The sequence below is a fragment of the Pteropus alecto genome, unplaced genomic scaffold (assembly GCF_000325575.1).
Source record: "Pteropus alecto unplaced genomic scaffold, ASM32557v1 scaffold79, whole genome shotgun sequence".
Taxonomy (NCBI): domain Eukaryota; kingdom Metazoa; phylum Chordata; class Mammalia; order Chiroptera; family Pteropodidae; genus Pteropus; species Pteropus alecto.
This window is the reverse complement of record NW_006494612.1, coordinates 19,362,726-19,376,338: the sequence shown is the minus strand read 5'-3', so window position 1 is coordinate 19,376,338 and position 13,613 is coordinate 19,362,726. Positions and strand designations below refer to the sequence as shown.

The 13,613-nt window shown below is 32.5% G+C and overlaps 1 protein-coding gene across 2 annotated transcripts in view; it reads right to left on the bottom strand.

The window, feature by feature from the left end:
• LAMA2 (laminin subunit alpha 2) overlaps positions 1 to 13,613 on the bottom strand; it is a 493,622-nt gene that overhangs the window by 140,549 nt on the left and 339,460 nt on the right. For both annotated transcript variants that reach the window (XM_006926157.1, XM_006926158.1), the window contains exons 29-30: positions 12,581 to 12,715; positions 1,135 to 1,259 (exon numbers count right to left, since the gene is read on the bottom strand). In XM_006926157.1, coding sequence (XP_006926219.1) covers positions 1,135 to 1,259; positions 12,581 to 12,715 — 260 coding nt within the window. The remainder of the gene's footprint in view (positions 1 to 1,134; positions 1,260 to 12,580; positions 12,716 to 13,613) is intronic.

Below are 13,613 nucleotides of genomic sequence, written 5' to 3'. Positions count from 1 at the left end.
AAATGAAATAAAAATATTATTTTCCACACACTTACCACTTGGTACTTGGAAAAATATTATCCTCATTGATATCCAACTTACCTAAAAATTTACATTTGACTCCCTATAAAAGACTTGTGATTCCGCTCAACAAAAACAAAACAAAGCAAACAAACAAACAAACAAAAAACCAAAAAAAAAAAGGAGCTTGCAAAAAAAAGGAAGACAATTTATATGAAATATTTTCAGAATGTCTACAGAGTCAAAAGTGAAAAAAGACAAAACAAAACAGAACTAAGTCAGCACAGGTGAAATGATCTCTTCATCTGAGTTGCTGTGGGGTTTTTGTATACTCAGGATACAGTGTCCAGGATTCTAATTCTAAACAAAGTGTCCTACCTCCTTTTCAACAGCAAATCCTTAAAGAAAAACTGCTCTATCATGTATTTCAAGTCTATAAATTACTTAGCAGAAAGTATAGATAGGCTCAGCAAAACAGTAAATGAAACCATCTAGGAGTTTTCACCAATATATAAACCAATGCAGAGGGTTCCAAAAGCACTGAAATAAAATATTCCAGCTTTTGTTTCTTCTCATGGCTGTGTTTCCATGGTATCAAGCCTGGACCATCTTAACAGAAATGGGGTTGTGATTCTGGAAGACACTGACTTATTTTGGAGCATAACAATAAATCACCCTGCTTTAACTGCACCATTTTCAAATGTTTTCTTGATAATTCTTTACCAATCATACATTAAACACACAAAATGAATACAAACAGCAACAAAAGTGATAATAATATGCACATAAACAAGACTTCATAGCTGAATTTATGGCAGAACTCTATGCAAACATTATATATTTATAAAAATAAATAATTTATGTATATATACTATTTATTTTATAAAAATATCTTACATTAACATTTTTATTTAGTTTAATTAATAAATATTATTTACTTGGGACAAAGTTTTAAAGGAAAAATGAACCATAGAGTATTATGAGCTTACCTTGGTCATGTTTTTATATTTTTAAAAATCTCTATCTTAAATTGAGATATTTGTCTACATGTAAAATATAGCCAAATCTGAAAGCCCATGTGCTACACAGATGGTGTTACTAATTGGGAAACATGGTAATATTTCTCAATCTTACTTGTTGTTGGAGGAAATCAGAGGGCAAGCACATTGCTGACAGTCATTTGGCAATCCCTTGACAATTCCATAGTATCCAAGACTACATTGTTCACAGAAGTCACCAGCAGTGTGATGTTGACAATTCTGTAAAGAGAGAAGTTTGTTTTTAATTTAATGAGAATTGTAATGAAATTTATCATACACCTCCACACCTATATGTGTATGTGCTTTCATGAACATGCACATGCGTGCACGTGTGCACACACACACACACACACGATCAGTGACAGAGAACTTCTCAGTTCTTGATATACATATTTTTAGAAAAGCTCTTTCATTTGAGAAACTAATACTGAGCTGTCGTAGCTATAAGAGTTTCTGTTTTCTTTTTCCTATGTCAATCTCTGTATAAATTTGTCTTTTAACTAATGTTTGGAATAAACTTCACGAATTTCTAAAATGTATTATATCTGGCCATTGTATTTTTTATTTACAAAGTGCTAGAAAAGTGTTAAAAATCCTGGGACCTTGGTGCGTGTCCACCAGTGGGCTTTCTGAAACCAAACCGAGGTTGAAAACATAAATTTCTTAAGAGGCAACATAAAGCGGGAAAAAGATCAGTCTAGTTACCACAATAAGAATGTTATTTATCTAATTGCCAAAAGTTAATGGTTCTTTACAGATAGAAAGGACCCAATTTGAAACCAGAAATTGCAGGTCAATATTTTCTTTTTCATGCTTGCATAATAAGAAGCACTGAGTAATAAGCTTGAAGACATTTACATAAAGAAATTAAAATAGTTTTAGAATAGTGTGTAAACAGTTTTAAAATTAAAATTCTCATAAAGTAGCATTTCGTTTAATACATAGCCATCATTTATGCAATAAGGACTTAGGAAGAGCGACATGTCAGGCATTGAGACAGGTACTGAAAGGAATCAATGAGGGAAAAAGTGAAATAACATCCTACCCCATAGGAATTTATTTCAATTTTGGGAAAAATTTTAAAAATTGGCCAATATGAAACATGGCAACAAGAATGCAACGTTGACTGTTATTTAATGGAAATGTGACACTTGACTTTGGAAGTTGAGAAGCAGGAGAAAATAGAAGGAATTTAGAGTTGGATTTTAACTTGATTTTATAAGACAGAATTGAGAGTGGTCATAGGGTGACTTCTTATAAACAATATCAAAAGAAAAGTTGAAAAGCAAAGAATTCAGTAACAAAATAGATGTATAGTTTAGTAAACCAGTCTCCTTATCAACTCTGCTGGAAATAGAAACACTTGTAGGCTCTGTATTGAACGTGGACCTCATCCCATATGCTGAGCTATTTGCTTCATCCAATCAATCAAGAAGCACATATTTATTTTTCATGTGTTTTTTAATGGCTAGACAATGTTTGCTATGGTATGTGTTTGCTATTCATGAAAAGTAGTAACTGAAGTAACTTTTTCTACAAACATTATCATGGAATTATTATTATTATTATTATTATTATTATTATTATTATTGTGTTGTTATTGTTATTTTAGAACTTTTATTGACTCTTCTTGAGAGTATATCATTCCCTGGGGTAAAACTATGACATTACCATAATAAATTTTAGACTATTGGGGTTTTTTTTTTTACATTTTTGGTGACATATTTGAAAATATATTGTATCACACAGATGTACTTTATAACAATGTAAAATGGATCCAGTTTTTCAATATGATAGGATGCAAATCTCAAATACTTTAATTCTCCACCTCATAGCAAATGATAGCCCCTATTTTTGGAGAGAAAGTCTTCATTTGGGTGCTCCCTCAGCTTCTCACCAAATGACTCGTCATCTTGCCTGCATTATTTTGCATCTATAATATTTATTTCTGTCCATAGGATGAGGTGTTTTGCCTTTGTTTAAAGCTACTCTCTTTCTAAACTCTGGTTTCCTTGCCTTCCTGCTCCTCCATTTTCTCTAGCATCTGTATTTTCTCCTTTGCTGGCTCATTCCCATTGACATTTGAAGATGGTCAAGCCTTTCTCATCTTAAAAAAATCTATGGGGTCTCAAGTCCTTTTATAATTTCCATTTTATTTTTGGTAAGCTTTTTAAAAGCATTATTTACATTCCTGGTTTCTACTTCCTCATCTCCCATTTACCCTTTAAACAGGCTTCTGATTTCACCATTGAAACAATTCCAGACTCGTGCATAAAATCTTTGTTGCTAAAATAGATCTAAATTTGCTGATAATAATCAGTTCTCATGATATACAAATTTTTACAGCAGCTGAAATTTCTGGCCATTCTTTCTTTGGAATTTTTTTTTTTTCAATAGTACAGTTGTTGATTTCCCTCCTACTTCTATGGCTTCTCTTTCTTATCCTCCTTCAGACTCTTCCTTCCCTTTTGTTAGTAAGATTGGTGTCCTTGATTTTAACTTTGGCTCCCATCTCTCTCCCTCTCTTTTTAAAATACATTCTATCTTGGTGATTTCATCCATTACTATAATTCTAGCTATCATCTCTATGTTTAAAATTCTAAATTTTGAGTTTTCAGCCTAGATATCGCTAATGATTTCCAGACTTACATTTCCAATTGCTTCTTGGATAGCTCTTATTGTATAACACAAAAGCATCTTGAATTAGAAATGTCAAATATTATGTTCTTTTCTGTAAAACCTGCAAATACTTCTATATTTCATTTCACCCACTCAATTATCCAGGCTAGCAATCTAGAGGCTTCTTTCACCCCAAATATATATTTGATCACCGTATTCCATGTTTCTATTACTCTTTGTTTCTTTACTTCCTTGATATCATTTTTATCTGGCCGCCATCATTGTCATCTGTTATCTTGTTTATTAGAATAGCCTCTTAGCTAAAGATACTGTTTCCAAATTTTCTCATCTAGTGATTTTCCCATATGGCGATCAGAGTGATCATCCTATAGAACATATCAAACCACGCCATTCTCTTACTTGAAAGCCTGTACGAGTTCCCCATTACCCTCAGGATAAACAACAAGTTCTCTAACATGGCAAGAAAGACTTTTAAGACCCGGCCCCTACTTACCCCTCTACCCTTACCTCTAGCTACTGCAACTTTTGCACACCATGCTAAAGCCTTATAGTACCATCTGAAATTCTCAAATTAGGCAATGCTCTGTTACCTCTGGAACTTTTCATATGTAATTCCCTTGTTCCGAAATGTATTTTTCTCCCTCTCACCAGGCTAGCAACTATTCATTTCAGCTCTTATTGTAAATGTTACTATTTCTGATAAACATTCTCTGATGTCCTAAACCTGGGCTAAATGTTCCTTCCAGCTCAACACAGTGACTAAAACATGGTAGGCATCCAATGACTATTTTGAATGATTGAAAGTACTTTCTAGGAAGTAGAGATGAAGCTGGTCAGGCTTCTTAAGTTGAAAAAGGTCAAGTTTCAAGTCTAATGACTTGAACAGAAAGGTGGTTAGCAGGGTAAGAGGATTTGTCATATTTTGATATTGACTTAAGTACGATAATCCTCTCTTATTCAGCCATCCAAAGGAACCACCATATTTTAGCAATAAAATAGTCATTCCATATTTAACAATAGCATAGTGAGAAATAATGGTTCTAAGATAAAATAATCATCTATGAATTCCAATCTCAAATCATTCAACAAGGTGTCAAATGATAAATAATGTTAACTGAGGAGTGTTTTAAGAACATATTATAGAAATGAATAGGCACCAAAAAATACATGGGATCTTGAACAATTATTATCAGCATTTTGCTTTTGTAAAAAAATCACTGCATAATGAATTATTTTATGTAACCTAATATAACATTAATAACTAAATCACTGAAAGATTATGCTAATCATTTCCAGAAATATGGAGATCCAAAAATATGATTTGCTTCTCTCATACCTACAACTCTATATAATTTCTTCACAGAGCAAGCACATATTTTAATCTTGTCTGGACAGTCAATTTTTCAAAGGGTTACTGACATATTAAACTTGGTTAACTGAATCAAGTGTTCTGTTTAGGTCTCCAAGCACAACACATAAATCATGGTGCTATTTTTGAAACTTTTTGACATAGACCTTTCATATGACTTTCCTGTCTGGTTTGAAGTAATAGACATACTATTTCTCATAACATTTCCCTTGTATACAAGTTAATCTTTAGAAAACTTTCTATATATTTTGATGTCTAATGAGAAGTTTATTTATATTCTCAAGAGTGGTATGTGCTACCATCTTTTCAATAATAGATTAGAATATATGATATTTGTATTTTTTTTTGCACTTGGGAAAACTGGAAGTATATATTCCTTCTACTAAATCAAATGATTTAACATTAATAATATTGTATCTTAGACCTAATGTGAGAAGTTACTTAACCTAACCTGTTTTCCTTATGGGATACCTCTATACTTTCCTTGATATATTATCAAATGCATGAATTCTTATGAGGCAGCCCTTTTAATCTCTTATAACTATAAGCTATGACATTTTTCTTATGCTGAATGAAAATTAGTTTCACTCTAATTTTCAATCAGCGATCCAAGTTCTGCCTTCTGAAGCTATGCAGATTAAGTTTAATTCTCATTTCCCAAAAAAGTCCTCAAATAGCTAAAGAATGCTAGTAGTTCCTAAATTTTTTAAGCTAAATATCTTTTTTTTAAGCTAACCATTTAACAACCCTGGTTATTCAGGATTCTCTCAAAACTCTACTCTTAATAAATGAAGATGACTTATGGGAAAAGATCTCTTCTCCAGGAAGCTAAAAATAGGAATTACCAAAGAAAGCGACTTTTTGGTATGACATAAACCTTCGGTAGTGATGTGTGGGTGGGTGGGTTTGAACAGAATATGAATTTGAAACCTACATTTATTGAGTCTTAGGTCTCTTTCCGTAGTGTCTCTCAAATGACTTTCAAAATAAAATCTGATTTTGGCAAAAAAAATTAAAATAAAGATTATAAGTCTCCACCTGTGATTTGTAAATATATCAAATGTACTTCCTTCTTTGATCTGGATCCTGTACAAATGAATCTGCAATCAAGTAAGAACTTCTGTTTCATAGGAATCACTATTATTTTATTTTGTGTGAACATATTCTTATTCTTAATAAGCACTGTTTATTTTTCTATATTTGACAGATACCAGTTAAGTAAGCAATTTTTAAATTTCATTGGAGATCAAAATCAATCTGCTTCCTACATTTTACTTTCTTTAGAAAACCTGAAATAACATTTCACTTCTTTCCATCCTGTGACAAATTTCATATTTTAATAATTTTTCAAGTATTTTTCATACTTGGCTTTTAATCACATTTGCAGATTCTAACAGTACTCTACAATATAATTCACCTGGGCCTTCAAAGTCAAACTCATTTAATTAGCTTAGAGTGTATTTACTCTTTCTCACAGTCTGTAGGTAGATTTTTTTTTTAAAGATTTTTATTAAAACATAGCTAACGTACAATATTGTATTAGTTTCAGGTATATATCATGGTAGTTTGACCTTTATATACCTAAAGAAGTGATCGCCATAAGTCCAGCAACCATCTGACATCGTACAATGCTATCACAATATTGTCGACTGTATTCCCTATGCTGTACACCACATCTCCATGACTTATTTGTTTTATACCTGGAATTTTGAACCTCTTATTCTTCTTCACCTCCCCCCTTTTTTATTTTTCAATTAAAGTTGACATTCAATATTATTTTATATTAGTTTCAGGTGTATAGCACTGTGGTTAGACATTTATGTAATTTACAAAGTAATCCCCTGACTAGTCTAGTATCCATCTGGCACTATACATAATTATTATGCAGGAAGCATTTTGTAGTGGTTTTAAAACTTTATTCTAATACATTTTAACCAAGACTTAGGTTACTTAAATTTTCTTAGCATTAATTTTCAACATTTTAATAAAATGCTAATAATCCCTATTTTGGTAAGATTGTTAGGTAGATTAAATAAGACAAGGTTTAGAAAATACTTTAAACACAGTATAATCTAGTTATAAGTCTATTTATTGAAGGTAGGGTTAATTTTTAACCACAGGTACTGATGGTTTTTCAGACAACAGGGCACAACAATAACCAAAATTTTTTCTTTTTATTTTAAAATAAGAGTTGTGATAGAGTAAAAATATATTTTTGCAAACTATTTGATCTTGAGAAAGTTATTTGAGCTAGTCAAGACTCCAATATTCCCATGTGAAATATAGGTGTAGTAACACTAACCATGGGAGTGTAGTGATAATTAAATAAGATTATGTATGTGTGTGGATAGATGATAGATGATAGATAGATAGATAGATAGATAGATAGATAGATAGATAGATAAATAGATATATAGATGATAGATTGTATAGATACGTGTGTTATATATAAATTCTGAAAAATTTTATATCTATCTACATATCTAATCTATCTGAGAATGTCTACCTACTCTCCCCCTCCTGGCTTAGAGTTCAATATCACGTAGGTTTTAATCCTCCATTTTGAAGAAATTTTTCCTTAAGAGGCAAAACTCACTGAGCTATCAATAGTAACATGCCTATGTGTAGGATTTATTAATGCCTAGAATGAAGCAATAGCCTTCCTGTGTTACCGCAAATTATAAACAAAACAGTTACAAAGTGATGTGGGTTTTATTTAGCAGTTGAAATGCTTAGCCTGTAAATTTTTTTGTAGTTTTGTTTCTTCTCTATCTCATATTTTGAAGAAAGGTATAAAGAAAAAAAAAATAAAAAAGATAAGTGAGAAGATCTAGCATACTGCTGAGATAATAACAGTTTTTACATGTTTTGATTAATTATCATCTGATTGGTTCTTAGGCCATAAATGGTGGATAACATGTATGGTAATAATCATCTTTATCATTATCATCATAATCGTCATCATCACTATCACTTCTATGAAGCTTATCACATGTTAAAGGAGTTCATCAAATCCTAATGAAACTCCATGAGTAGGTACTATTATTATTTTCATTTAATAAATGAGGAAACTAACGCCTCAATGAGGTTATATAAACTGACTTGGCTCCCACAGCCCCAAAAGGATGAAGCCAGGATTTGAATCAAGGCAGTCTGATCCGTCATGTGTATGATCACTATACCAAAGTAGAGGACATTGCATGCACTGTGTAATGAATAGGATATTAAACTGGGGTCCACACTATACATAGAAAAGAAATCAGTATGTTTCAGTTTCCTCAGTTATAGCACTGAAGTAATAATAGTCCCCATTTGCCTCATGGGACTGTTTCAAAGATGGATAAAGTTGCCTAATTCAAAAGTTGTTGAGTTCCCTAAAGGAATATATAATAATTTAGAGCACAACAGTTTATACTAACTGTGCATGCTTGATGAACACATGCACTTGTTTTTCATTTCATCTAGGGATATCTCAGAAAATAGACCTGTATTTAGAATTCTTAAGGCACAAAAATAGCTATAATAGCCAATAGGTCAAAAGAAGATGTTATAAAGGACAACAACTTTTATCCTAAAAAAAAGTGAAATTAAACTATACTTTCTAAATGCTTCTAAATTAATCATAAGAAGCAAACATAATTCTGAAAAATACCAATTAAAATCACATAAGAAAAATAAATGCATTTAATTCTCAGTTAAGAATGTATAAATTAACCCTCTCCCCTGAAATTATCTATTTAATTTAAAAAGGTAGAAGACTGGTGAAAGAATACTATACCAAGTGGTAATTATTTCTGGAATTCAAGGATGGTTCATATTAGTCAGTTATTCATCTAGTCAATATTATCATTCAATTTAAGGGAAAAATGTATATATGATATATTAAATGCATCTTCACATCCACTCCACTCCTCACAAATAAGCATATGGTAAACTTAATATCCTGCTTAAAGGTATCTTTAAGAAGCCAGGAATAAAAATCAGTTTTCTTAACATGATAAAAAAGTATTTATCTTTAACCATCAGCATCATACTTTGTAGTGAAAGACTTGAAAGTTTCTACCCTCTTATTTAGCATTTTCTAGAACACTTAGTCAAGAAAAGAATATGAAATTATTATATTAGAGATAGCTTCTGGCAAGAAAAGGCACAATTATAATTATTTGCAAGTAATATTGTTATTAAAATAATTGAAAGAACCAACTGAGAAACTAGAACTCAATAACGCAATTAGATATCAAATACATGCAAAAAAGTCTGTTCTGTTAATGTTTACCAGTAATGAGCAATTAGTAAGTACACTGAAGCAAAAAATTATAATAGTCACCATTGAAATAAAAATGTCAGATACATAAAAATAAGTTTAATATAAGAAATGCATAACCTATACAAATAATATTAAAACAGCTTACTGTGAAACATAAAATGTTTGAGTAGAGAAGAATATTCTACTCCTGTGTTGAGGGACAATAATGAATAATATAAAGATAGCAAATTTTTACACATAGGTTTAATGCAATGCCAATAAAATCTCTGGTATCATTTTTTGGTGAAAAGATTGAAAAAGCGAATCAAAATGTCATCTTCAAGGATATATAAATACATCCAGTAAAGTAAATTAGAAAAAGAAGAAGAAGAAGGAACCTTGCTTTATCAGATATTATAACAGGATAAAATGAAGGTAATCAGAACACTGTAATAAGAACTAAAAGTTAATACTTTAAACATATCTTAATATAGATATAACAAATTTTTATATATCTATATACTATGAAGATCAAGGAGAAAAGGACATATTAATAAATGTTTCTTTAAAGTAATATATATTTGAAGAAAAATTATCTCCACACACCACAATAAATTCTAGAAAGATGAAAGAGTTGGATATAAAATTTAATCATAGAAATCTTGGTAAAGACTATGGAATGTCAGGGTTGGTACTGAAAGTTATGTACCTGGATGAGATCACCATGAGAATGAGTACAGTGAGAGAAACAAATTGCTCCAAAGATTTATCCTGGGAATACCAGTGTGTAGATTTTAGGTAATAAGGAACAAATAGCCAAGAAGACTGAGAAGAAGCAGCCATCTAATTTGAAAGTCCTTAGAATATCATGTTTAGGGAAGCAAACTAAACAAAAAATTTCAAGAAGAATGGGTGATTCAGAATAGCAAATGCTGCTGATAGACTAAGTAAGATGAAGACTGATAGCTGAATACTAGTCATTGGTTTCAGGACAGTGGTAAAGGTAAAGGCCTGATTTTAGTAGTTCAAGAGAGGCTGGTGGGAGAGAAATTGTAGACCAAGTAAAAATAACTCTTCACTGTATAGAAGGAGGAATGGAGTGGTAGAAGTCAAGAGGTAAGATGAGAGTCAAGAGAGTTTTTATTTTTATTATATTTTATTTTGTGGTTTTTTTTTTTTTTTTTTTTTTTTTTTTAAGGTAAGAGAAGAACCAAAAAATGATGATGCAGAAGGGAGGAGAGAATAGGCATGCGCAGAGTGATAGCTTTGAGTAGGAGAGAAGACTGGGACCTAGAGAAAGTGGTAGACTTGATCTTTCCTAGAAGCAAGAAAAGTTCAACTAAAGTAATGGAAAAGTCAGAGTAAATGGGCACAGATTCAAAAAGGTGTGTGTGTGTGTGGTACCAGGAGATCTTGTTATTTCTCTTCTGGTTTCTTCTCATTTTTCAATGAGATTAAGAATGGAAAGAAGTTGGGGAAGGTTTAGGAGCTTGAAGATGGAGGGGAAAATATGGGACAATCATTTAAGAATATGGAAGAGGAAATGGGCCAGAGAAAAGATGTACGATTGCAGAGCAGCACAATGGTCCATTTGAAGAGAGTGATAATGAATTTACGGTGAGACTAGACAGCATAGTTGCCTATTTTTCAACAGCCACATTAGCTTAGAAAGCATAGATATGAAAGAATAGGATTTAACCAGTGTTGGAATTAACTGAGTAAAAATAAGTAATGGGGTGACAAGGAAAATAAATATTGCGAAGCAGTTATATAGTAAAAGGTGATAAATATTAAGCTGGTTAAGAAAGCAAGGGCATGAGAGAGATAACAAACATGGAAAGGTGTGAGCATCAATGGTGAAATAAAAATGTTGAAGTTGAATTATTGAGAAGTAAACTGGAGAGAAAAGAGATGGTGGCCAAAGAAGAGAATAGTTGACCTTGAGACTATCGAGGCATTGCAGTTACAGTCAATGAAAGACAAGTTTTGGATAGGATCATGGAGTAAGGACAAGAAACTGAGAGTTAAAGGTATGGAAGAGTTAAATTTATGGGCCTTAAACTCACCAAGGATTATTCTAGGATCAATGTTGAAGAGAATGGCAATGATACAGAGGAACAATCTTCAAGGAATGAGGTAGGTGGCCTGAGGTTTAGTAAATGATTTCCACAAGGAGGTGTCACAGGCATGTAGATGGGGGCATGAGATTCAAAGCTGAGTGCTGTTATGGAGAAGAAAAGGAGATGGTATAAAAGTGGCAAGGACGACCAAGGACCTTCCGGCTCGGGGCTGACAGTGTGGAAGAAAGCATGGCTACCATCTGAGAACAGTGCAGGGGGGGAGCACTGTGTGTCCCGGGAAAGCAAAATGAAGAGCGTTATCAAGGGAAGAGGGGGATTATGCAGGGGGTTTGCTGATGTGTGAACATGAGTTCAACCAGGCTTGATGTGAGGGTTTCAGAAGATGAGGAGATATAGGAAATGGGTTCAGCAAAAGAGATACCCAGAGCTGTGTGTGGATTATACTCTAAAGGACTCTACGTGGTAAGACCTGGAAACCTGAATTTCTTGATAGTCCTGATTGATCCAAGATGTGATAGTGGTGGGATAGCAGGCTGTTAGTAAGAACATACCAAAAGAAATAACAAAATGACTGACTGACTGACTGACTAAATAAATAAATAAATGATAAAAGCTACTGAAATTCTAAGGGAAATGGTTAAATTATGAGATATCTTATCAAAGGTTGCAAAGATTTTACAAAATATTTAGCAACGTAATATGCTCTCAATGCGTACATTTAAAAAGCAGAACATAAAACCGCACCTATCATATTTATAAATTGCATAACATTGGTAAAAAATATCTAAAATAGTAAATATTTAAGTTGAATTTAAGTTAAATATTTAGTAAATATCTAAAATAGTAAATATTTAAGTTGAATAATAAAAAATTATTTTTGTTTATAAATTTAAAAAACCCTCATGTGGTTTTTACATAAATAGTTGTATCCTCAGGTGGTGTTCTAGGATTCTGTTAATATTCTGTTTATTGACATGAGCAGTGGTTTTCTCAATCATCATTTTAATTACTTTAAAAATGTGTAATAAGATAAATGCCTTTTCCTGCTTGTTTTATTACACATACACACATACACACACACGCATGCACGCACCCTCCTTCTCTCCCTCCCTGAAGTTTAGCTGGCCTCTGCATGTGGTATCTGAACATACATAAAGAGAAATGAACACATGGACCTTGTTTCAGGAAAGGGTTAGGTGAATACCTGACATATGGAGGTCTCAGGGTCACAGAGGCTGCTGTGTCCATTACACTGACATGGAACACAGGTGCCCAGAGTTGGCCCAGGGGTGCGGCCACCTGGCTCAGAACGCAGTCGATAAAATCCTGGCATGCACGTCTGAAAGAAAAAGAAGCCAATTAGAACAGCCAACTTAGAAATCTTGCTTTAACAACACTTAGGTTCTTCAGTGGTTAAAAAGGACTCCCCCTACCACCCCCTCGCTATCCCTCCCAACCACATTCAAGGCAACATCACCTACAAACACAAAGGTCAATTTTGATTCCTAATGTGTATTTCTGCCAGTCCCTAGAGTATACAGGCAGCATCCATGTCATCAGATTTTAGCAAAAGAAAGCTGTCATTTGCATACACCACTCACCTTAAGATAATTTCAATGTCCTTTACAACCTAAAATGTGCTTCTTCTGTGCTTATGAATAACTAGCAAGTTTCCAATGAGACTCAGCAAAAATTAAATAAAAAAGTGTCACAGTTGCATTATTTATATCAGTATAATTTAAAGACTATAAATGTAAGAATTTTAAGTAATAAAAGCTCTACATGTCTTGGGAATATTAGGCCACTAATATAATTTATTGTTCCCTGATATATTTGTTTTTCATTTTGCAATAGAAATCTGAAAGCGAACAGAAAACTCTTGCAAAACTGACATATACAAAATCAAGACTGCCATCTTCAATTCAGGTTTATTATGTAAATGTATCAGAAAAATATCTCTGACTTTCTGGAAGGAAGTCCACAGCTCTCACTCTTTTTGAAGAGATGAGAGCAGTCTTGTGCTCTAGGCTTGGTCCTCTCAGTATGCAGAACTGCTGCATTTATCAGACACTGTTTGATTTATGAAGAAGAGGTAGAAATTAGTTTTTCAGTTACCACGGAAGATTATAAAGATTATAAAATTTTTTTCAAAGGCTATCTTGCTCCCATTGTTTAAAGAAAAGTGATTGCTAAATAAGCAGAGGAAAAAATATGAAATTAAGAACTTCTTAATGCTT